Source organism: Marmota monax, unplaced genomic scaffold (assembly GCF_021218885.2).
Source record: "Marmota monax isolate L192 unplaced genomic scaffold, Marmota_monax_Labrador192_F-V1.1 WCK01_AAM20220418_F8-fsc00280, whole genome shotgun sequence".
NCBI lineage: Eukaryota > Metazoa > Chordata > Mammalia > Rodentia > Sciuridae > Marmota > Marmota monax.
This window is the reverse complement of record NW_026692080.1, coordinates 461,876-488,121: the sequence shown is the minus strand read 5'-3', so window position 1 is coordinate 488,121 and position 26,246 is coordinate 461,876. Positions and strand designations below refer to the sequence as shown.

Sequence of the window (26,246 nt, the reverse complement as noted above, 5' to 3'; positions counted from 1 at the left end):
TCAGCAAAAGATACAATAAGAGAGGTAAATAGGGAGCCTACATCCTGGAAACAAATCTTTACTCCTCACACTTCAGATAGAGCCCTAATATCCAGAGTATACAAAGAACTCAAAAAATTAGACAATAAGAGAACAGACAACCCAATCAACAAATGGGCCAAGGACCTGAACAGACACTTCTCAGAGGAGGACATACAATCAATCAACAAGTACATGAAAAAATGCTCACCATCTCTAGCAGTCAGAGAAATGCAAATCAAAACCACCCTAAGATACCATCTCACTCCAGTTAGATTGGCAGCCATTATGAAGTCAAACAACAACAAGTGCTGGCGAGGATGTGGGGAAAAGGGTACACTTGTACATTGCTGGTGGGACTGCAAATTGGTGCAGCCAATCTGGAAAGCAGTATGGAGATTTCTTGGAAAGCTGGGAATGGAGCCACCATTTGACCCAGCTATTCCCCTTCTCGGTCTATTCCCTAAAGACCTAAAAAGAGCATGCTACAGGGACACTGCTACATCGATGTTCATAGCAGCACAATTCACAATAGCTAGACTGTGGAACCAACCTAGATGCCCTTCAATGGATGAATGGATAAAAAAAATGTGGCACTTATACACAATGGAGTATTACTCTGCATTAAAAAATGACAAAATCATAGAATTTACAGGGAAATGGATGGCATTAGAGCAGATTATGCTAAGTGAAGCTAGCCAATCCCTAAAAAACAAATGCCAAATGTCTTCTTTGATATAAGGAGAGTAACTAAGAACAGAGTAGGGTCGAAGAGCATGAGAAGAAGATTAACATTAAACAGGGATGAGAGGTGGGAGGGAAAGGGAGAGAGAAGGGAAAATGCATGGAAATGGAAGGAGACCCTCAGAGTTATACAAAAGTACATACAAGAGGAAGTGAGGGGAAGGGGAAAAATAATATAAGGGGGACAAACGAATGTCAGTAGAGGGAGCAGAGAGAGAAGAGGGGAGGGGAGGGGAGGGGAGGGGAGGGGAGGGGAGGGGGGATAGTAGAGGATAGGAAAGGCAGCAGAATACAACAGACACTAGTATGGCAATATGTAAATCAATGGATGTGGAACTGATGTGATTCTGCAATCTGTATATAGGGTAAAAATGGGAGCTCATAACCCACTTGAATCAAATTGTGAAATATGATATATCAAGAACTATGTAATGTTTTGAACAGCCAACAATAAAAAATTAAGAAAAAAAAAAAAAAAGAAAAGTTCTCATTTCACAGCCCTTCCTACAACTATTTTTTAGGATTTCCTTGGATCATCTCTCCTTCCATATGTTTCTGGGTATAATTGGTAAGGAGTCCTTGTAATTTCTTATACATATGTAGTATTTCTGCATGTCACACATTTATTAGAAGAATATATGTATGATTATATCAATTGTTTTTATTTTATATATTAGATATAATTTGATTTTATGTATGTAATTTGATTTTTATAAAGCAAACCATGATGTGTTTTAAACTCAGTTGGTTATCTCCGTAGCTCACATTGTAAGATGATCATTAAGAGCCTGCAGTTTTTCTTTGATTTGGTTGACTCTTTTCATGCATATTACAAAAGACTTTACGCGTTGGAAGCCCATCAGTCAAGGTTCCCAGAACTTTCATCCATCCATCCATCCATCCATCCATCCATCCATCCGAGTTCCTTATCTCTAGGAAATGTCTGTTTGCTCTTGCGAGTTATCTTCCTGAGGCCAAAGGGCCTGCCCCTTGGTGTTGCCAAGGAGGACTCCTAAGTGGAGGACATTTATAGCCTCTGATTTAAAATTAAATCTTCCTTATTTTCAAGATTGGCATGCATACCTTACTTTTTTGATCTAATGCCTTTGTTCTGCCTACTTCAGTGGGAAGTAGGAACAGGGGTGAGGCAGTTTAGAGACTCCACAGCTTGTAGCCAATTTTCCTACATATTCACAAAGCAGAGTTTAAGAGCAAGAGTTCTAGAAGATGTTGCTGGGATTCGATTCTCAACAGTGGCTTTGGGCAAACAGTTTAACCTGTTGTGCTGCACAGTTACCTCAGAGATGAAAGGGTGACAATAAAAGTATCTGCCTAATTGGGTAATTGTGTAGATTAAATGAGTTAAATATAAGGTACTTGTTACACATTAAATGCATTATAACTATTTGCTACTGTTTTATTACTGTGCTCTCTTTCGAATGTGCCGGCTGTAGATGCCCTATGCCCATGTCAAAAGTGACCTGTAACCATGCAAGTTTCCCTAGACTGTGGCAAAGTCCGCCTAGCCCTAGGAGAAAAGCTCCCACCCACTTCAATTTTACTTTCTTCCCTTGGGAACTGCTGAACAGCACAGAACAAAATAGCACCAAAGCCGGAACACAGACTTCTTTGTCTTTTATCTCCTAGTTATCAGAGATAGCTAGTAGCTCATGGTTCCCGCCGCCATTCGTTTTTGGAGTTCTTGTTACCTTTTCTAGCAGGAAGACCCAACCTCGGCGGGGCTGCATTACAGAGGCCCCTGGGGTTACCTGATTGTGAAGCGGAAACCCGCGCTGCTCAGTTAGAGCGGAGTACGGCCGGGCAACCACAGAGACGAGAAAACCTCCAGAATCCTAGAGGAGCCCGAATGCTGTCGTGGTTCATTAGAGCAGCAAGACCTAGAACGACTGTCCCCTCTGACCTTTTGTGAGCCGTTGGGGGCTGCGGTGGTCTTAAGTTCGTGGATCTCGCATTCAAACTCTGTGTCCGATTCAGCACTTTAAAGATTCCGGAGAGATTAGTTCTGATCATTGAGAGCTGCTAGGGAGGGTTAAGAATGGTTTCCAAGTTTTGAGGTCTCAGGATATGGGGGCTGTTGAGAAAAAGAGGAATGCCTGTCGTTCTTGGTTTGATACAAGGAAAGGAGGGTTTATTGGAGGGAAATGATGTGATTCAATAGTAGATCAGTTGACCCTTGAGTACAAAGAAAGAATGCATTCAAACAGTTGTGGGGCTTTGAGTAAATTGTTTAATCTGCAGGGCGTGTGTCATTCATCTGTTAGTGGAATATAATAGTATCTAGTTGAATGACTAAATTCGTAGTACACTTTGTTTTGTAGTGCTGGGGTCAAACCCAAAGGCCGTGTGCATGCTAGACAAGTGCTTTACCACCGAGCTACACCCCCAGCCCTCATAACATACTTTAATAAATACTTGCTGTTTTTTTCTGATGTTCTTTTCTCTGCCATTTTTATGAGATTCTACTTCCTAAGGGAGAAAGGGTCCTAGACTTTGTCTCTAGCCTTATTTACATAAACATTTAAGAAAGAAGGGCTGAGCGCTTGCCTGGCTTGTGTAAGGCACTGGGTTTGATCCTTAGCACCACGTTAAAATAAATAATGGCATTCTGTCCATCTTTGAGTTCAAAATTTTTTAAAAAATTAAAAAGTAAAAGACTAGCAGATGGGTTAGATAATAATTTGCAAAGTCACTCCCACATACTCTCTCCTTATTTAGCTTTTGACAAAGTTCCATCCAAAGTACATTGTACAGGTGAGTGAATTTTGGGGTAAAAGCTAAGCAAAATATAAAAAGTGCCTTTTAACTTTTTTTTTTTAATGTCTCAGGAAGAAGAGTGGCTACAAGGAAATACTTCTGAAAAATCAGTGTGAACCACAAGCTGCTGTGAATCTTCTCCTCAACTCTCTCATTCCAGAATGGCAATTCTCTTCTAGGAAAGATCTCTAATAATGACTGATGGTAGAGGAAGAGGACTGTTCTCAGGACCAAGAAGCAGGTTGCAAAGAAGTCACAGATATTTCTTAAATAAACTTTAAGTTATTACTACTAGAAGATAAATACCTGGACCTAAAGGGCAGTCAGAGGGAAAATAAATACCAACAGGGGAAATAAATACCAATGAGCAGGTACTGGAACAAGTCCTGACCCTTGCTGGGGGAACTACAGACCTAGGTAGTATAATGTCCAGAATGTGGAGAGGAGGCATCAGTTAGCTGGATGAAGTGAAGAGATATCTTGAATGAAGGACTAACCACAAGTGGGAAGGGTTGGGGGAGGCTCATTTATGGCTTTACTAGTGAAAGGCTTTGGGAATAGCACAGAAGCAACAAAACTGAACTGTGGGATTTTACCAGCATCGCCTCATGGGTTTTAATTCCCCCTAGTGTTCATGGAAACTTTTCTTCCTTTTTTATTTTTTTGAACCTTCTTTTTCTATGTTGAGTTTTTGTTTGCTGTTCTTACATAAGAGTTAAAAAAAAAAAAAAAAAAAACTTCAAAAAAGTTTTCCAAGACCATCTTCATCTCATTGCCAATAGATCCAGGCTAAAGGATAGAAAAAGATATATTTTGGCAGAGATAGTACAACTAAGTCACTGTGTTAGTTTAACTCTGAGCTTTATCGACTTTTGATATAGAAAGTGGATGAGAAAGGCTCTCTGGAGAGAAAACCAGACAATGGAAACCTCAGAGAAGCTATTCCAAACTTTTAGTAGTATCCTGTTCCTTAAAACTTTGCTGGGCGTTGTGCTGCATGCCTTTAATCCTAGCAACTCAGGGGGCTCAGTTTATACCAGCCTCAACAATTTAGCAAGGCCCTAAGCAACATAAAAATATCCTGTCTCAAAAAATAAAAAGGGTTTGGGCTGCAGTTGTGGCTCAGCAGTAGAGTACTCGCCTAGTATGTTTGAGGCCCTGAGTTTGATCCTCAGCACCACATAAAAATAAATAAAGGTATGTGTCCAAGTACAACTAAAAAATATTTTTTAAAAAAGGGGATTAGGCATGTGGCTCAGTGGTTAAGTGCCCCTGGGTTCAATCCCTGGTACCAAAGCCAAACAAACAATAACTCCAAAAAACTTACATCTACCAATCTTATTAATATCTACTTAATTCTTGAAACTCAGCCATATTTGTGAGTTTGAAGGGTGGAGGTTTCAGGTTTTTTTTTTTTTTAACCTATTCAACTTCTTTAGTTTTAAAACTGTTTGTTTCTTATGTTTTAGGATTGGATATTATCTCAAAAATTATTTTCCCCCTGTAAATTTTCTAGCTTACTGGATTTCCCCATGTCACATTAGTAGTATGTATTTCAAAACTGGTTTTTGTCTCAAGTGAACTTTTATCATATGCCAATGTTTATTGATCCATTTAAGTACTTATTGAGCATTTCATAGGTCTATAGGAGTGGACTAGATAATATCAATCAGTAGGTATAAATAGTCCTTACAACTATCCTTAGCATATTAAACTTTATCTTGGTTTCATAATATTCTAGGTTTCTTAACTCTGGATTCAGAGTGAATCACTTATGTTTTTAAATTATACCTTCCTGATTCTTTTTCATTTTGTGAGAAAAATTTCCATGCTCTTCTAGACTCAGTCTGTCTATCTTTTATCAAACTGGTCCTTTACATAACTTCTTGGGCATGTCACAAAATTGAGATACCAATTCAGAAACTTAGAATAGGTATGTTATAACTGAGAATGAAAATAAGGTCTTGGTCCCAAGTTTCTGTAGAACCACAACATCAGTGTAATAAGTAGTAAAAACTTTAGTTATTGGTGAGTCATTACTCACACCAGGGAGTCCATAGTGGAAAAAATTGTCTTTTGAGATCAATGAATTTTAAAAGGCTTTTGTTTATAATGGGTCCCTCTTTTACTATCAGGAGATCCAACACAAGGTAAATTAGAGTAAGGAATGTGGGAAAGCTTTCAGTCATAGTGGCCTTATTTGATGTCAAAGAAGCCACATGTATCAATGTGATAACTGTGAGGCAGCCTTTATTCAGCAAGGAAACCTTAGAGAACCTTATGTGAAGAATGTAAGAAGACCTCTACCCAAAGTCAGGACTCACTGCACCATGGAGTCTACACAGGAAAGAGATTTTACATACATGAATATGGAATCATCTGCCCTGAGTTTGTGTTGAGTATGGAAAGGTTTTCAGACAAAGTTTGGATCTTGGGAAACAAATTCATATTAGACTCTGAGGATTGTAAAAAGTTGTACGGGCAGAGGTAAACTTCAACAGCAGTGTCTCCACAATACTGGAAATGGGCACGTTATTTGTGGAATAGTAGTCTAAATTGCTCATTTTAGCCAGTAAGGTCATTAAATTATGTCTCAGATTTTAAAAAATGAGGTCAGAAGTTCTTTTTCCCTTTTCCCAGAGGTATCTATGTATGTAAACAACCAGGACTTTTGAAATAAGCTTTAAATCTGCAACCCTGGACTTTCGATCTACCTCCTAGATGATTTATATGTGTGTTGGAGAGTATGTTATTTCCCCATGCCTGCTCTATTTTTTAAACTCATTCAGCAAATAGGGACAACAATATTTCTGTCTATTATTGACTGTGAATATATATTTTCTTTATGAGCTAAATAGGTTTATATAGGTATCCTGAGACATTTTTTTAAAATCACATTTATGACCTTTCAGTAAAAGAACCACATTATTGAATTATTGGGCCCTTTCATAAATTTGGGACTGCCTCGTTTTCTCCAACAGAAGGTCATGCAGGTATCCTTCAGAAAGTACTTTTTTTTTTTCAATATAGAAATAGATCTGGTTATGATGGCTCACACCTGTAATCCCAGCTACTTAGGAGGCTGAGGCAGGAGGATCACAAATTTTAGACCAGCCTGGGAAATGGAGCAAAACTGCCTCAAAATAAAAAATACATAAGTGCTGGGAATATAGCACTTTGATAAGAGAACTTTCCTAGCATGCATGAGGCCCTGGGTTTAATTCCTAATACTTAAAAAGTTACTTGACAATAGCCTACTGAAAGATAATGATAGATATTTTCCCTTAATAACACAAAATATAACATTATAAGGAATAATACTTTAAAGTAACTTGATTATTATCCTTTTCAGTTCTAAAACCTACAGACTGAAAAGAATCCTCAGAAGCTGTCCTTCAACCAATTAGTAGTGTAGCCTAATTTCCACTTATGCAGCATGAAGTGTACATGTTTCATAGATCACTAAATATAGAAAGCATGTATTGCAAAATTTTGCAGTGATGATTCTAGAATCCTGGGTTTGTATCTGCTGCATCTCTCTAAATGTTTTGCTTTGGTTAGTCTCTATTTTGCAAAATGGCCTGCCTTCTGTTAAAGGTTTTTCTAGTCTTTAATATGGAAATCACATTTCCCCCCCTTAACTTTACATAAAAAGATTTACTAATGTTGAGATAATCTTGCAATTCTGGAATAAATTCTTAATGTGTTAATGAGTGGTAAATATATAGTACATTTTCTTCAATATTCATGTGAATATAGTATATTTTCTTCAATATTCATGGGAAATTGGTCCATAATTTTCTTTTTTAATACTTTTAAGATTTAGCTTTCATTCTTTTACTTGAATCATAAAAAGAATTAAGTTTTTGTTAATTTTAAATGCTCTAGAACAATTTATGAAGGACTGAAACTAGCTAGTTTCGATCCTTAAGAATCCATAATCTGGACCGGGTTCTTTTTTGAGGGATAGTGATTTCTTCTGTTTGTTTATCCACCCCACCCCCCCAAGAAAATGGTCTGGTTGGGCTTTGTATTTATAATATTCATATAGGGAAGAGGGCCCCTTTTGTTAATCTTTGCCTAGGAAATTACCCATTACATTCAGATTTTCAAGTTAACTTGCCTGAATTTGCAATGTAATTGGTATGACTTATTTTAATTTTATTAATATTTATTTACTTTGCAGTTCTGGGGATCAGACCCAGAGCCTTGCAAATGCTAGGCAAGCACTCTTCCATGGGCTTCAGTCCAGCCTATGTATGACTTTTAAACAGCTTTACTGAGGCAAAATGATACACAGTGAAATGTACAAATATAAATATACAGTTTGATAAGTTTTAAAGTGTACAACAGTAAAACAGCTACCACAGTTAATATAATGAATGTATCTCCACCCAAAAAAATCTTTCCTCACATTCCCTTGATAATTCCTCCCAACCTTACTTGCTGTTCCCATCTCCATGCAATCTCTTCTCTGCCTTACGTTGCTACAAATTTAGTTTTTACTTTCTATGAATGGACTCAACAGTATGTTCTCTTTTGGGGGGTTTGGGGATCTGCTTCTTTAATTTAGCATGGTTATTTTGTGATTCATGTTGCATGAATCAATAATTTATTCTTTTCTAAACTAAGTATGTCACTAAACTAGTTTGAGCTCCAATTCCTCAATTGTAAACAGATTACAATCCCAAAATTTATAAATAAATACAGGCAACTAACTAGCACAATGCCTGGCATATAGAGAATACTTATCAATACCTGCCTCTTTATCTGCTTTCCTTACTTAATTAGACATCTAACAGCACTCAACTTCAACAGTGACCAATTCTTTATATTTCACCTGAAGGCCAAATGAATCAAATCCACCCTCTACCATTGTTCTGGTTGGGTCCTTTAGTCACAGTGGCAAAAAAGCTGACTAAAACAAGGTGTGAAGATGGGTATGGTGGTGCATGCCTATAATCCCAGGTGGCTGAGGGAGGAGGATCATAAGTTTGAGCCCAGCCTCAATAACTTAAAAGTCTGTGTTTCAAAATTAAAAATAAAAGTGCTGGGAATGTAGAGCATCCCTGGATTCAATCCCCAGTACCAATCCCCTTTCCTCTGGGGGAAAAAAAAACAAGCATAAGCAGAACTTTAAGACACAAAATAAGTTGCATGAGGAAGTGGCCCAAAGGTCCATGGCCTTCTACTCTTTAACTATATTACTTCCTGTTGATCTTCCTGAACCTGTGGACTCAGGAAGTTTTATGACTATTGATGATGAAAAAAAACCAACAAAAATTTGGGTCTGATTTACAGATGACTTTGCATGGCATGCCACAATGTGCAAAAGTGAATGGGTGCAGCCTTACACACCCCTACTCTGGGACATTCCTGAAGGACAGTGATAAAGCAAATCCATTACTGCTATTGATGGGACATTTAGGTAGCTTCTAATTTGAAACTATGACAAATAATGCAGTCATATAAATATTCATATATATATTCTGATGCATACCCACCAGGTATGGAATTGCTGGGTCATGCATATATTCAACTATAGTAGATATTGACAATTTAATCAGCTTTAAATCACATATTTGGGTATGTTGTAAAGTAGCCCTCTAATATGAATTGGTGATCATCTGCTTCTAAGACGACAAAAAACTTCTGGTAATAATGCCTAAGAAATAAACTTGGATGCTAGGTGTAGTGAGAAAGCTAGGTATCAAAAGTTCAAGACCAACCTCAGCAACCCAGTGAGACCTGAGACCTGAAGCAACTTAGCCACACCCTGAGTCAAAATAAAAAATAAAAAGAGATTGGGGATATAACTTAGTGGTAAAGCACCTCTGGGTTCAATCCCCAGTAGAGAAAGAAGCCTAGATGTTGGGTTACTATAAGCTCTTTGGGGTCAGTGGCCATATACCAGATCCCTAGCACATACTAGGTACTCAATATTGAAAGAATCAAGAGGAGGGCTATAGTAACCTAAGTATTATTTATTATTTGCCAAGTTCTACTGTAACTGCCTTTGGTTATTTCTTCTAAAACTAAGCAGTTATAATTGATACGATAAGTAAACTGAAGCTTTTAGGGATCCAATGACTTCATCAAGATAATCCAGTTATTATAAACAGAACAATTGGGCTTGGAAACAAAGTGGGCTACAAAGAACACATCACCTGTTTTTTTACCTGCTAAAGTTATAAAGCTAGTCACAAATACATAGACTGAAACAAAAGCCAGTAACAAGATAAATGTCAATTACGTAGGAAGCAAATGACGTTAGATACAGAAAATGAAAAACCCCAAGATACATGTCCTGGGAAAAGGGAGTGAAAAAGAAAAGCATACATTGATAGTTTTCATCTCTTTCAAGATTAATCCTCTCCAGGTGGTGGTCACTGACTCCCAACCCCCAAACCCAAATTCCTGAGTACCCAAATTGACATACTCTCAGTATAACCTATATAATGATGGCTTCAAAGGTGGGGGGGGAGATGATTTTGAGAAACAAAAAAATTGTGGGCTAGACCTGAGAAAGGGAGAAGGGAAAGGCTCACTGAGACTGGAGGTCTAATAAGGAGAAAAGTCTCATGGCCAGTTCTCAGTAAAGCAAGCTATGATTTTTTTCCATGGATTAAAAAAAAATCACTTTCCCCCCTTCACCCTTTTAGTTTTTCCTCTTCTGTCTTTCCTCATTTAGAGAGAAATGTTTTTTTTTCCCCCTAAAGTATTGTACCAAAGATCCCCAAGACCAACCTCAAGCTGGCTCCAACTTGCCTTCTCTTACCTCAGCCTCCTGAGTTGCTGGGATTACAGGCAGACACCTCATGTGCCTGACCCAACTGATCCTTAACAAAGGTGCAGAAGCAATTCAATGGAAGAATTCATTAGAAGAATTCTTTTTCAAAAAATGGTGCTGGACATCCATAAGCCAGAAACAAAGATAAGCAAACAAAACACCCCACAGAACAAAAATGGAAAAATAAAACTCGAAATGCATCATGAGCTAAAATAGAAAATCTAGAACTTTAGGAAGAAAAAAAAATTGCTGGCACCTAAGGCTAGGCAAAGATCCTTAAAAACTGACATCAAAAGTTAAAGGAAACTAAAGGAAAATTTAATAATTTGGTTTTTCAAAATTTAAAACATTTGCTCTGTGAAGGACCCTGTAAGAGAATAAAATAACAAGCTGCAAATAGGGGAAAATATTTGCAAGCCATATATACAGAAGTATATCTAGAATATAGAAAGAATTCACCAAATCTCAACTGCTAAACAACAAATAGTCCAGTTAGATAAGAGCAAAAGTTATGAATGAACATTTTCTGACTGAAGTATACCCATTTATGGAAAGCCAACTGTGTCAGTCACTAGATCATTCATGCCCCATTTTACCTCCCATGCTCCCTCCCTCACAAGGTTCCTTATCTTTTAATCTTAATTATACCTCTCCCCCAAATTCTTATTGGCTGAATTTGTACTTTTGTTCTTACAAAAACAAATTTTAATGCTAGCACTTAAAAAGTTAAGATAGCAACTGTCAGGAGAGCAGGTTGTGTGTTTGGCAACTCATGAAGTGATGGAGTGTGTTGCAGGAGTCCATCCTGCAGAGTAGGCTGGGACATCAGATAGACTTTTTTTTCCTTAAAAGTGACTGAGGTTGTGACATAGTACAAGGAGAAATAACGGGCATGAAAGGATGGATTCCACACAAGCAAGCACAGATTTGCACTTGCTTTTCCCCCCATCCCCCTTTAAGTAGTCATCCACTCAACCTCAAAAAACTTTTTTGTTTTTTATTTTGGTACCAGGGACTGAACCCAAGAGCGCTTAACCACTGAACCACATCCTCAGTCCTCCCACCCTTTTTTAAAAATATATATTTTTTAGTTGTAGATGGACACAATACATTTATTTATTTATTTATTTTATGTGGTGCTGAGGATCGAACCTAGAGCCTCATACATGAAAGTCAAGCACTCCACCACTGAGTCACAATCCCAGTCCCTCAGTCCCTTTTTATTTTTATTTATTTATTTTTGAGACAGGGTCTCACTAAGTTGCTTAAGGTCTTGCTAAATTGCCAAAGCTGGCCTTGAACTTGCAGTCCTCTTGCCTCAGCCTCCTGAGTTGCTGGGATTACAGGCATATATCACCACACCTGGCCTCAACAAACTTTTAAAAACAACACAGACACTAAGCAACTGTCCCTTGCCTTTCCATCTAATCCTACCTTCAATAATTTAACCAAACATTCAATAAGTAACATATGCTATTAGATCCTGGGGAGTCTAGTTTCTGTTACATAGCAAATGTAATATAGGTACAACTGTGGAAAGACTTTTATTCCTCTCCCCACCCCAACTTAAGAATATATCTTACCAGATTCTAGCAAGTTTTACATATTTTGTCCCATATGACTGCATCTGTTTTTGTTCCAAAAGGGCATTTACCAATCCAATTGTTTGGCATCAGATTTTTCAGGGAAGGCTGACTTATTTATTTGGTCAGAAAAGAAGTATTTCTTGAGTTTTTAAAATTTTTATAGAGAGTGAAAGTGAGAGTACAAAATGTGCAAGCTCCTTGTGTCCCTTTTCCAGCAGGAAGGAACCAAAAGAGGCCATATGATTGCATCATATAGAGTCACTGGAATATTCTGTTGCCAAGGGGCTCATGTCATGCTGCAGATAAGCAGTTTTGTGGTTTGCAGTTTTACCTTTAATAGGGAGAGGTAGAAAGCCTCATTCCTCATCAAAGAAAACTCTCTCTTAACAGCTTCCATGATAGAGAGCTGAGTAAGAAATGGTTTTATAGCAGCTCTTCACAAAACCAACTATGTACCTGGTGCAGTGGCTATAATCCCAGCAACTTGGAAGGCTGAGGCAGAAGATTGCAAGTTTAAGGCTGGCCCCAGCAACTTAGCAAGAACCTGTCTCAAAATATAAACAGGGTTGGGAAGTGCCCTGGGCTCAATCCCCAATACTGCAAAAACAAACAGCAAAAATCAGCTCTGTGCTCTGAGTGTACTGTAAGGTTTATATCAGCTGGTGTTAAATCCTGGTCCATTGTGGCACATGTAAATTGCCAGAGAGCCATGGTGTAGACATTCCCCTGAAGAAAGGACTATTAAGTTGTATTTTAATCAGCATTTTGCTGCTGTGTTTATTTATTTATTTTTCTTCAACTGATATTTTATTTTCTTTTTATATTTATTTATTTTTTTAGTTCTCGGTGGACACAACATCTTTGTTTGTATGTGGTGCTGAGGATCGAACCCGGGCCGCACGCATGACAGGCGAGCGCGCTACCGCTTGAGCCACATCCCCAGCCCCATGCTGCTGTGTTTAAATGACCTGACCAGCATAACTGTAGAGAGGAAAAGTTTACTAGAGAGCTCAAGGTCTTATTAGTCCATAGAAGGCCAGCTCCATTCCACGGGGCAGCAGGTGAGGCTAAACCTCTTGGTGGAAGAATGTGGCAGAGGGAATCAGCTCACATAGTGATCAAGAAGCAGACTCCACTTGCCAGATATAAATATATACAAATATATACACCAAAGTCATGCCTCAATTCCCACCTCCTCCAGCCACACCCTACCACTTCAGTTATTACTCAGTTAATCTCTAGCAGGGGATTAAATCATTGATTGGGTTAAGACTCTTATAACCCAATCACTTCTCCTCTGAACTTTCTTGCATTGTCTTACACATGAGCTTTTGGGAGACACCTCATATCCAAACCATAACAAGTTGACAATAAAATGAGGACAGTCATGGAAAAAGTACCTTAGGTTAGGAAAGTGGAGTTTTCATGCTCTCCAAGGGAAGAGACTGCTTGTTCAACTTTTGATTCTTCATCAGCTGACCTAACACAAGCTGTAAAAGACATAACTTGCTTAGAAATATGGAAAATTTTTATTTCTGGAAATAGGAATGTGAACACTTTGGTCTTTAGCAGTAAGTGCCAGGCAATTTTTTGTTAATACAAAAGAACAAATAGAATTAGCCAATATTTAGAATCATTCATTCAACAAGATTCTGCTAGATGCTGAGGATGCACTGGATAATGGATAATGATGAGTCAGTCATTTGTCTCTCAGCCTCATGCCAGTCTTCTCTATCCTGAGGCTGTCAAACATCTTTCCCAGGACTGCCAAATGAAAAGAACTAGAAATCGAAAGTGGGGAACATGTTGAAAAGTTATCTTAGTTTTTATTTATTTTTTCTGAGGCACTGGGGATTGAAACCAGGGCTTTGTATGCTAGGAAAGAGCTTTACTACTGAATTATATCCTGGGACATTGGTCCTTTTCAGCCTTCATATTCAAACTGAAACAGTTTTCAGACTGGAACTCACACCACTGGCTTATTCACCTGGGTCTCCAATTTGTTACAATAAACATACACAATTAGATATACACATACATGTATTCTATTTCTCTGTAGATCCTTATATATATCTAGGAAGTCTGGAAATCATGCAATGCATTTTTTTCCCCCTGATACTGGCAATCAGAACCAAGGGTACTTTATCACTGAGCTACATCTCTACCCTTTTTCATTTTTTTGACAGGTCTTCTAAAGTGCCCAGGCTGGCCTTGAACTTATGATCTTTCTACCTCAGACTCCTGAGCTACTGGGATTACACACTTGCAACACCACACCCATCTCATATAATGCATTTTTACTGTTTTAATAAGTTACTCATTGGGCTGGGGATATAGCTTATTGGTAGAGTATATGCCTAGTAAACACTGGGTTCAATCTCCAGTACCACACTCCCCTCCACCCAAAAAGATCAAACAAAGTTAATATGGTTTATTTCTGTAATACAAATCATTTACATTAGGTCTTATTAGATTTGTGTCTGTTAGATCCCTGAAAACCCTGAAGTACCAAGTCTTAGAAACTGACATAAAAACATAGACCTGGATGGATCTGCAAAGGATTTTGGATAATGACTCAATTCCTAATGAACAAAATACACTTAGCAGAAGAGAATGTATCACAATGCCCAAATCTTAATTGCAAAAGATGATTAGAAAACCTTGCAGTATCTGAAGAATTCCAGAATCTTAGACTGATATAGAGATTGTTGGTGCCAGAATCCAAGTGAGAAATGTAAATAAATGCAGTAATGAATGCATGTTTCTATAATAAATGATGCACTAGCAAAATAATTGCAAGACTCCAGTCATCTGGAAATACTTTTGTAGAAACAACTCCATTTAAAATACACCTGGTAAATACCACTATAGAGCTGACTAAAAAAGTTTTCTCATTTAAATTCACAATACTGAAACCTTGACCATCATGAGAAGAAAAAGGAATGTTCTATGAGGTGTGTTTAAGGAAAAAGCAGATAACCTGATCAAGTAGATAACTTACGGTTAAAGTTCTCATCATAAATAATTAAGGAGCTGCTACTATGCAGTTGGGAATAAATATATAAGACCAAGCCTGTTGCACACTGATATTGGAGTTCTGAAACCATAAGTGATGAATGTTTTAAATATCTGGTGCAAATCCACTGACCTGGAGGAAATGCCTCAGGAGGGATAAGTTTTCTGCAATTTATTGTACAGTATGTGTTGGAAGGGAGAGAAGGCAGTATAGTATATCTATCTATAGCTTTGAGGGGATCTTGATTTAGGCCCAAGATAAACAATTGACAAAATCTAAGAAGCTAAGCCTTAAAAAATTTATCATTTTTAGCCAAGCGTGGTAGTGCATGCCTGTAATCCCAGCATCTCAGGAGGCTAAGGCAGGAAGATCACAAGTTCAAAGCCAGCCTCAGCAAAGGTTAAGCGCCAAGTAACTCAGTGAGACCCTGTCTCTAAATAAAATACCAAAAAAGGGCTGGGGATGTGGCTCAGTGGTGGAGTGCCCCTGAGTTCAATTTCTAGTACCCAAAAGAAAAAAAATTATCATTTTATTCTGACCTTATAACTAGATTTTCACACTACCTGAACAGAAAAGTTTTCTCCCACAAGAGTAGCAAAATTAACATCAGAGAAAAATTAAAGAATAAAATTTCACAGATGGCAAATATTCACAATGATTCAACAATAAGCCATTTAAGGCATTCTTACCTAGTCAGGTAAAGAAATGTAAATTCTATCATGGTAATCCCATCTTTATCCCTGCTCCGCCAATTCTATGTACTTGGCAGAAAATGTACTATATTGACTCAGAATCAATTCTTTAGATACAATCACAAAATGGCCTTAGTGTGAAGCTCCATAGAAATCTAGACAATATCAGATTTCAGAGCTATGTAGGTAATCTCACTGGTGCATTTAATAAATGTTTATTAGCACCTGTGTACAAGGCTCAGAGAAGGATGTAAGATCTCACAATCTGACCAAGCATCAAAGATTCATTATAGTAAAAAAGAATTGGTCAGGGAAGCAAGCCCCCAGATCACAATCATGCACACCCCCCCCCCAAAAAAAAATAGACATCATAAAGTGCTTGCTGAGAGCAATTAACCAGTTTGGAAATCAATTTAATTCCAAACAACTCTCCCATAGCTTCCTATAAATAAAGTTTCGTTCCAATAACCTTGTTAGAAAAAACTAAGTGGAATGTAGAAGATAATGTATCTCAGCCAGATTATATTTTCTAATACTTGATGATGTACTGGTAAATAAAACCCCAGCCTCAAACTTCTGTAACCAGTAAGGGCTCCAGGCTGGCTTCAGTTTAATGACAAATGAACTCCAACTTTAGTATGTACAGCACCGGTCACTAAGACAGAATTTTTTTTCCTACATGGCTTCTTTGATGTTGAACAAGGTATGAAGTTCGGGTGAAGCCTTTTCCACATGTATCACACTGATAGGGTTTCTCCCCAGTATGAATTTTTTGATGTTCAATAAGGCCTGTATTCTGAGTAAAACTTCTTTCACATTCATTACACTTATAAGACACAGGAGTTCCAACATTTTCCCACTGGCTTTCCATTCTACCTTGACCTTCCCAGTCAGGTTCCTGAATATTTCTTTCCCCAGTGTGGATCCTCTGATGTCTCAGGAGATGAGAACTCCGCCTAAAGGCCTTGCCACACATGTTGCACTGGTATGGCTTCTCCCCGGTATGAATTCTGTGATGTTCAAGGAGGCTGCAGCTCTGGCTGAAGGTTTTTCCACAGTCATCACACTCATAGGGCTTCTCCCCAGTGTGAGTTCTCTGGTGTTTGATTAGGTCTGAGCTGTGACTAAAGGCCTTGCCACATTTTTCACACTCATATGGCTTCTCACCAGTGTGAACTCTCTGATGAATGACAAGGGCAGAGCTTCCAACAAAGGCTTTGCCACACTCCTCACATTCATAGGGCTTCTCTCCAGTGTGGATTCTTCTGTGCTTACTCAGGCCTGAACTTTGAGCAAAACTTTTTCCACATTCATGGCAAATGTGTCGCCTACTCCCTGTGGCATTTTTCTGCTTTCTGTGTAATCTGGCCTCCTGTTCACTAGCTTCTGCATACGTAGGCATTTGGGCAACATCTTCACCCTGGTGGCATGGTATCTTCCCAGGATCTTGTTCTGGATGTTCCTCAGCTAGAGGCAAATCTCCAATCTTAGTCTGCATTTCACCAGCTGAAACAACAAAGGCCAACAACTGTCAATTGTGCTGTGCCATGGGAAGAAAGCTCTGTGATGAGTACCAGGAAACTAGCATTACAGAGGTCTATATGTGCCAAGGAAGAAGACTTAAGTGCAGGAATAAGGATAGAAATAAAGAGTGCTAGGGAAGGAGACCTGAGAATGAGAATGGGGCATTGGAAGATGGGTACAATTGGGAATGAAATGAGTGAAGAAAAGGTGGCCCAAGGACTGTGCCGTGGATACATGGGTTAGGGATGGTCTCTAAGCAGTAAGAATGGTAAGGGCAAGGCTATACATCTATTTTTTTTTTTTTTTTTGTGGTGCTGGGGATTGAACCCAGGACCTTGTGCATGTGAGGCAGGCACTCTACAAACTGAGCTATATCCCTAGCCCAGGGCTATACATCTAGAATTAGATACTGAAAAAACTAAGTGGATGTAACTCCATGATAGAGAACTTGCCTAGCATGTGTGAGGCACTGGGTTCAATCCTCAGCATCACATAAAAATAAATAAATAAAGGGTATTGGGTTCACCTACAACTAAAAACATTTAAAAAAATAAAAAAATAAAAAGCTGAGTGGAAGGCGACAATGAACAGGGTAAATGAAAGGATTTCTGAAGTGTTGAAATATCCAAAGTGGAGACTCATTAATTGGGCACTGACCAAAGACAAGGGCAGTTATCTTGGAATGTGCCCTAGGTAGAGATACAATTCCCAAATAGAACAGGCATCAGCACCAGGATATCTAAGTTGAAGCCCCAACTTGTCAGCTATAGACCTCTGACAAGTCAGATAACCCTTCAGGATCTGAAGTCAACATCTAAGGTAGCTTCTAACTCTCGTGCTCTATGACTCACGGCCCATTTCCTGAAAAGTCTCTGTCCTCTTAGTTAGGGATAGGAACAGGAAGGGAAGGAAAAGAAATCACCCTCCCCCTCACTGCTGGGGATCAAACCCATGACCTCATGCATGCTAGGCAAACATTCTATATTTGAGCTATACCACCAGCCACATTTGTTGGCATCTCCTATGAACCAGAATTGTAGTAGAGATTCTAGCCCCTTAAACCACTGACAAGGCAATAAAGAAGGTAAGTTAAGAAGGAATTAATAAGGGGCTGGGGTTGTGGCCCAGTGGTAGAGTACTTGCCTAGCATGTATGAGGCACTGGGTTCAATTCTCAATACCACATAAAAATAAACAAATAAAATAAAGATACTGTGTCCACCTACACCTAAAAAAATTTTTTTAAATCATATACACACACACACACACACACACATATACATACATACGTATACACACACACACACACACACATAAAGGATTAATGAGTTAAGTGTAGTAACAGGGTTTCAAAATGGTGGTTTTGAATCCAAACATAATGGGATCAATAGCTTCTACCAACCTAACAGAATTACAGGTTTTCTGATAAACAAAAGATGCCAAGGAACCTTGGGAGAAGTTAGTCAGGCTGTCACAGTTTTCCTGCCTTTCATCTCTGTAGAGATTCACCTGAGATGAATCCACCTGTGTCCACTCAGGGGTCAGAGTCAAGTCCACATCTTCTGTTTTCAGCATCCCCTATAGCAACAGAAGTGATTGACCAAACGCAGTAGGGAACATCTAGGAAGCATAGACAACTCCCCAAGTCACTAATTCATATCCCACCTAGGATATGAGTGGAGCATTTAGGGTCAGGACATTAGTGGGGTACATAGGGAGGGAATGCCCTAGGAAGTACAACAATAGTAAAAGGGATTGGGGGAAGATGAGGGGCTCTAGCTCACCCGGGACTCTAGAGTGAGCCTGGCAGCTAACACGGTGTCTTCTCTGTAGCTGTCTCCCTGGGCAACTAAGAAGGAAAGACACTCTGGATTAGATCTACCTTGGCAGTCAGACTTTCTGCCTTGTGGAATCCAAGGTCAAAACCTGGGTTAATAAATTTCTGCCAAACAAGTTTATACAGAGCATATACTTTTCCAAAGTGCCTGATCCCAACAGCTCCAATTCTAGGGCTAAAGACATCTGGTGTGCTCTGTATACATTTTAAAAAAGCATGCAAAAATTCAGGACCCTTGTAAGGAATAGCAAAATGAAAGGAACAACACCCCCCCACACACACACACCAAACACACATATACAAGCTTTCCATTGGAGGATCCTTTGAATTTTGTTAGGGAGGGGGGAAACAATGGGATTTTTGATTAGTAGCTGTGAGAGTGAATTCTGCTTTGGTTTTGAAAAACTAAGAGGAGTCAAATAAGGTTGGACCCAGAAAAGCAGAAATGGGACTCTGGTTCAAGAGACAGAACATGAAAAAGAACTTCAGGTTTCCTTATAGGAGGCAAACAGTAAAATGGGGGAAAACAGTTGGTTTAGGCTAGAACCTCTGTTGAGAAATAAAGATTGCACATTGTCTGATGTGTCCCAGTGTTGTGTGTCACAAGAACCTACACATGTTCAGGGAACTTGAGAGAACACCAGAGAGCATATATTTGTTTCCTCTGGAGTAAATTTCATGTTTTTTTTTTTTTTTTAAATAACAGACCCAGGGTTTAGAAAATTTAGAGCTTTTAATTTGTAATAGTCTTAAAACTGGGATATTTTGGCTGGCACTATAGATTTCTGTTTATTTTCTTCACAGGTCTTACTACTAAATTGTTTTATTAATTGTATATTTGCCATATTCTACAATAGAATGGAAACTCCATTGGCACAATGTTTGTCTCACTGATGGCGATATCCCCAGTGCCAACAACATTGGCTACAACATAAGAGTCCTCTGTAATTCACATGTTAAATGTATTTAGAGAAAATTCTTTCCATACCCAAATTTTAGTAACATCTTATTCATGATGCTGAGACTTGGAAAGATTTCCACAATTGTGTTTGCAATTTCCCTTTTAGTCTTAGTTTCAAAATAGGATTGATCAATGGCGAACAGGTAAATGGATCTTCTAGGTGAATCTTCAGTGAAACTGGATGAGATCTGTAGAATTCATACAGGTCAGAAGATAATACTCACCTCTATCTTGTAAGGGCTGGCATTGCAAAGATTCACACTTGAGCAGAGCCTTCACTGGAGGGACTTGGCTATTTTGTGACTCTAGGGTTGGTGTCAACAGTGCCACCTTGCAACGGAGCAATTCTTGCCCCTGGTCATCACCTGGGACCTAGAAGTCATTCATTTGTTTTTATTTTCATTTATTCATCAAATACTTCTATAGCACTTTTTATAAGCCTGGCACTGTATATAAAAGTACTATAAAATAACAACATGAATAGCTACCTTAAAAGGTACATACTATAATTTATCCTCATTTTTACTTATGAGGAAACTGAGACAGGTTAGCCCATGGTCACTTGGCTAATAAGTGACTAATAAGTGCTAAGATGAGAGTTCAGGCAGAATGGCACCAGAGTCATGTTCTTAAATCTATGTCCCTTCATTATATACATTTGTGCGTTTATCAAATGTATATAAGCACTTTGGAAACTGGTGAGACATTCTAAAAAAACAAACAAACTATTATCTGAAAAATGAGGATAATAATTTTTAGCTTGAAGAATTTTTGGAACAAGTAAGTAAGTTTACAGTATGTGAAATCAACCAACACAGGATCTGGCTGGCTAGTTTCTGGGCTGGGGTCGTGGTTCAGTGCTAGAGCAACTGCCTATCAGGCGTGAAGCACTGGGTTTGATTCTTAGCACTGCATAAAAATAAATAAAGTAAAAGGTATTGTGTTCATCTACAACTAAAAAAAAATTTTTAAATTATATTTTCTAAGTCACTCTCTTTGTATAACTCAGAAATTCCCACATCCTTTATAAATAAGTTAAGAGACTTGAAATGACTTTCTGTTATAGAGCTCAGTGCAATAGATCCAAGTCAAGAACTTTGGTCTCCTAGTCACTGGTTAAAAGGCTCTGGCCAAATGTTCTCTGAGGGAATGTGTACAAGGGCTCGGATAATGCAAAAATGAAACAGCCTCATAAAACAAGCCAGAAGATGGAGGTAAGAACCCATTTTCTACCAGAGGTTCAAAAGCAAAGGTCTATGGATTCCATACCAAATGGTCTATGAATTTGGACAGGAAAAAAATTAATCTTATTTTTTTTTTTACGAATCTCTAAGAAAAATGTAGTATTTACTTGAATTGTGAATGAAAGCAACAAACCAATGTGGTATAAGTAGTTGCAAGATTGTCCTCAACAGAAATTGCAGATTTTTCCCAGCAGAAAAATCTTCAAGCCCCGTCCTTAGATCTTATTAACTTAGTGCATTAATTTTTTTAAAAAGGCATATATACAGCTTCATCACAAATTTAATACTTTGCTAAATGTTTATCAATACAATGGAGTTGTTTTGTAATCCTTTATATTTTCCTTCATGTATTTAAAAATATTCTGAGAAGGGGTCCAGAATATTGCTAAACTGGTTCACAGCACAAAAAGTGATAGAACTCTTGATCTTAAAGGAATGACCCTCACTCTGATCTTCAGGAAGGAACAGACCACAGCTCTCAGATAATAAACCTGTTCTTTCTACCTGCAGTGTGGGCTCATCCAGCTGCTTTTCCAAATACTCCAACAGTACCACCACCTCCTCCCCACTCTCTGGATGCTGCTGCCGCACCCAGTTCTGCAGTTCCCTGGGCAGGATGGTCAGGAACTGCTCCAGCACCAGTAGCTCCAGGATTTGCTCTTTGCTGTGCATCTCAGGCCTCAGCCACTGTCGGCAGAGCTCTCGGAGCTGGCTCAGCACCTCTTTGGGTCCTGCTGTCTCAGGGTAGCAGAAAGCACGAAAGCGCTGGCGGCAGTGTTCCTTGCCCTGGTCGGGGCTGCAGGGCAAACTGGCTTCCTCTGCAAAGGCAGAGGCCTCTTCCTCCTCCACCTTTATGACCAGAAGCCCCATCTGGTCGTCTGCAGAGTGGTCATCCAGGGCTGTGCTTTCCCTCGACTCTCTAGCCATTCTTAGCCAAGGCAATATCGGCCTCACTGTAGCTGCAAGCTGTACTTTTGGAAATTCCTGTAAGGTGAAAATCTTTATTAGTTACTCAATTTGCTAAGAGTGCCCTCCTCTCATGCTCAGGTTCCTGGGGATGTTGCCTAGGAGCAGTTGCAGAGATTTCTCCCCCAGGTTCAAGTGCCTCTGCAGCTACATCCTCTGAACCACTCCAAACCTGAACCCCACATTAAGATCCTCAAAGGATGTCCTGGGAGTGGATGTGGACACCCTCCAAGGCACTCACTAATCCAGATATAAACTGATGCTGGAGCAACCAACTTTCAGCAAAGAGCAGGCTACTTTGGACTCTTGGAAGCTTCTCTCAGTGATTAGCTCAGAATGATCCCATTAGCAACCAGGTCTGTAGTTGACTGAATTTTAAGATGACCCTAAGGATTAGCTGTTCTAATTCCCAGGACTTTGAGTATGATGAGATATCATCTCAGATTTACCAGACTAATCAGGAGGAACTTAATTCTACCAATAACCTTAATGAGCTTTTAAGTGGCCTCTAAATAAGAGCTCAGCTCTACCAACATCTTGACTTTGGAAGACCCTAAACAGACAACTCAGTTGAGCCTCCCTGGCCTTCTGACCTCAGAACTGGGAATAATAAGTTTTAAGTTATAAATATCTGGCAAATTGCTATGTAGCAATAGGAAATAAATACTAGGTCCCTGTGGTCAAGGTGCTACATTTAGGAGGAGAAAGAAAAGATGGCAGGCTCTGTGGCAAAAGAAATAGAACTGAATTTTTTTCTCTGATTGTGAGGCTCGTCCAAACAACTGGTAGAAAATTAACTTACATTCAAATGAGAAAGTTGAATTTCCCCAGACCATGGGCACAGTGGCATACACCTGTAATTTCAGTGGCTCAGGAAGCTGAGGCAGGAGGATCTCAAGTTCAAAGCCAGCCTCAGCAACTTAGCAAGGCCCTAAGAAACTCAGTGAAATCCTGTTTCTAAATATAATATAAAAAGGGCTGGGGATGTGGTTCAGTGGTAAAGTGCCCCTGGGTTCATCTTCGTGAAAAAAAAAAAAAAAATTCCCCCAGACTTCTTTGAACTTTGCACTGGAGGATCTTCTGTTTCTCTAAGAAATATCAAAGAATATCACCAAGCTTTTGCTCTGAACATAGCAGTGGCTGCCCCGATCCTTGCCACTCCTTTAATCTGCCACTCTTTACTCCCCTTCAAGTCCAAACTTCTTAAAAGAAAGTCTTCCAGACTTGGACTCTGTTCCTAAGCTCCCACTTAGCCTTCAACACACTGTACACAGCAAACCAGGAAGAAAGCCATTAAAATTTCTCCTGCAGAAGTAACCAGGGATACTTCCTTCTGTTTCCATTTTTCATGGCTTTTTCTAAATCAACAAGGCTGATGCTGGTGTCTACTTCCAGAAACTCACTTTCCCTGGATTCAGGGACCTGAATTCTGTTCTGCTTTCATCCTTCCTGTCTCTTCCCAGCATTCTATCACAAGATGCACACTTTCAAGCCACGTTTCCTGAGTTCATAACCCGATTTGACCACCTACTAGTTAGGTGATCTTAGCAAACTACACATTTCTGTGTCTCACTTTCATTTTTAAGATATAGTAATAACAGACAAGGATTCTATGAACATCAAGTTTTTGAATAGTTTTTAGAACAGTGCCTAGTGTGTGCTGAGTACTATATTAATGTCAGCTAATGGTATAATTCGATGACTTTTCTCCTTTTAATTGAATGTGCTTTGGGTATTCTGTTCTTGACCTTTCTTTTCTCTTTCTTTTCTTAATTCTTGAATTACTTGTAGGATATTAACTCATATTTCTTAAGCTATTGATTTAATTTTTAAGTTAAAGAGTCTTGATATAAACAGGGTGTGGTGGCACATGCCTATAATCCCAGCTACTCAGGAGGCCAAGGCAAAAGCCAGTCTTGGCAATTTAGTGAGACCTTGTCTCAAAATAAATATATTTTTAAAAAGGAGCTGAAGGTCTAGCTCAGTAGTAGAGCTCTTTACCAGAATATAACCTAGGTTCAGTCACCTAGTTACCCCCCCTTCCTCCACAAATCTTGATTTCTATCTTGAGCTGCCTCCCAGACACTTCTACCTGGAAATTTTGCAAACAAACACAACTCATGCCCTGACCCAGGCTGATTTTCTTGCTGCCTCATCTATTCTTTCTCCAGTTAAATATTCCCTAGTACAGCAGCAACTAGTCACTAGGCTTCTTTAGAATTATTTGATTACCTCTAGTTGCTACAAGGATCACTTGTTCCAATCTATTCTACCCCTAGAATGTCTCTCAATCTATTCTCCCTGCTATCAGCATGGCTCAGGTCCTCATTTTTGTCTCTAGCCTAATTAAGTACTTTTAACCCACCCAGCTTCCTACATCTTTCAGGCTGCCACCAGAGAGTGCTCTCTAAAATACCTAACCAAGGCCTTCTCCTGCCTAAAATCACTAATGCTTTAATTCCAGATAAGCACCTATTTCTGATCACAACCAACTGGTGATCCTCTCTCCATAAATGAACTAAGAGACTATCTTGAATGGTCGGTCATGTAGGTGTCATTGTTCAGACCACTCAGCCAAAGGGGCCAGTGGGAGCTCAGATAGGGCTCAGACACTCGTGTCTTCCAGACTATGTACATTCAACAGAGGAATCTGTTTTTTAAAAAGGCATAAAGATACCCTGAATTTGCAAGAGCTCAGCAGCTACCCTACCAAACTTAACTATGCTCTTAATAAGTATTTTCCTACATGCTGCCATGTATCTTCAGAGTAAACAGCACTCAAGCCCAGAAGTCCAACTTACATGTCCCCTCCTTTCTGGACTCTTTTTCAACCCTCTTAAGTAAAATAAACTGCCTTCTTCCACAACACTTCCTTTCTCCTTTGCAAAATAAATTAAGAGAGCTTGTCCCTGGGACATTACAACACACAAACCAAACCACTTTGAGTTTTCGCTTTGGGATAGAATATTCAGAGTATCTTATTTTTTCCTTCCTAAAATACAGAAATCATCCATTACAAAGAGAACTGGTAAATGACACCAAAATTCAAAAAAGAAAGAAAAAACAGTAACAAAAGCCAGTCATTAACACTACTCACTGAAGACAATGTGCTGTTGTCATTAGAAATAACAAATAACAGCAGCCAATCTTTACATTGTGGTTACTCTGTACCTGGTACTTTAAAAAGCATCCTACCCACATTAGATCACTTCATCTTCACATTGACCCAGTGAGTTAGGTGATATCAATCCCCATTTTACGAAGCAGTAAAATAAGGTACAGAGAGGTTAAGGGACTGGTCCCAAATCACACAGCTAATAAGTGGTAGGGGTGGGATCCAACCAGGCAATACAACTCCAAAGTCCTGACTCGTTGACATAGTAACTTAAAGAACTGACCTTGTCTCCAGGACGAGTAAAAATTTAAGGGTTCCCGTTTTTCAATGCTTGTGTTGTCTGTGTGACCCACGAATCCTATTTCCAGACACCCTAAGGGACCACCCAGACACCCGGAAAAGGCACTGGATAAGGGAATCACAAAGCGCCTGGCGAAGGCACTCCCGACACCAGTTCTTAGGGCCAAGGAGCACCCTCCCCGCCCCCGCCAAGGCCTCCCCCAGGGTCTCCCTCTCCGCAGACTGCAAAGGCACTGCCAGGAAAGGACTCCTCTGTGCCTACTCGGGGACAAAAGAAGGGCAGGACTGGCAGGACAGCCACGGGTGAACTAAACCCACACAAGAAAGTGGGCGCCATATGGACGCCTCCCTTTCACCCCCATACTCACAAAAGTGTCCGAAACTAGCAAACCACCCGCAGGGCGGGCACAGAGGCCACTTCCGGGCCTCTCTAGCCACCTCCCGGACTGACACTCAGTCGTTTGCTGGCTCCCCTCCTCTTCGCCGCCCCTCTCTTCTCTTCTTGCTGTTAAAGAGACTTCAAAACATTTTCCGTCGATAACAAAGGAAAAAAATCACGCGCCGAACTCTGTATACAGTTTGCCACGTTTGGGAATAGAAGGGAGTAAAAAGAATTTAAATTATATTTGCTTTTATGGTCACAAAAAAAGCATAAGAAAATTCGTAAGAAAATTAATAA

At 39.3% G+C, this 26,246-nt stretch overlaps 1 protein-coding gene across 4 annotated transcripts; it reads right to left on the bottom strand.

Annotated features, from left to right (window-relative positions):
- Nucleotides 1-13,419: 13,419 nt before the first annotated feature.
- On the bottom strand, nt 13,420-26,021 carry LOC124103107 (zinc finger protein with KRAB and SCAN domains 3). 4 transcript variants are annotated; one of them, XM_058584637.1, is made up of 6 exons: nt 25,551-25,921; nt 21,691-22,170; nt 20,167-20,314; nt 18,929-18,993; nt 18,593-18,722; nt 13,420-17,127 (listed from the first exon to the last, which is right to left on the bottom strand). In XM_058584637.1, exons 2-6 carry the CDS (start codon nt 22,111-22,113, stop codon nt 16,277-16,279), a joined length of 1,617 nt encoding a protein of 538 aa, XP_058440620.1. In that variant the 5' UTR covers nt 22,114-22,170; nt 25,551-25,921; the 3' UTR covers nt 13,420-16,276. The 4 variants fall into 4 exon arrangements, with proteins under 4 accessions (XP_058440620.1, XP_046315578.1, XP_046315571.1 ...); XM_046459622.2 differs by lacking the exons at nt 18,593-18,722; nt 18,929-18,993; nt 25,551-25,921 and adding an exon at nt 25,936-26,021; XM_046459615.2 differs by lacking the exons at nt 18,593-18,722; nt 18,929-18,993.
- Between the last annotated feature and the right edge of the window lie 225 nt (nt 26,022-26,246).

Bases quoted from the DNA above. Each gene is read 5' to 3' on its own strand.
- LOC124103107 (XM_058584637.1), bottom strand. From the start codon at position 22,113: ATGGCTAGAGAGTCGAGGGAAAGCACAGCCCTGGATGACCACTCTGCA. The intron at 20,315-21,690 runs GTAGAAAGAACA...AATGACTTCTAG, and splicing joins TGGATGAGCCCACACTGCAG to GTCCCAGGTGATGACCAGGG. The intron at 18,723-18,928 runs GTGAGCTAGAGC...CTGTTGCTATAG, and splicing joins GGCTCACTCTAGAGTCCCGG to GGGATGCTGAAAACAGAAGA.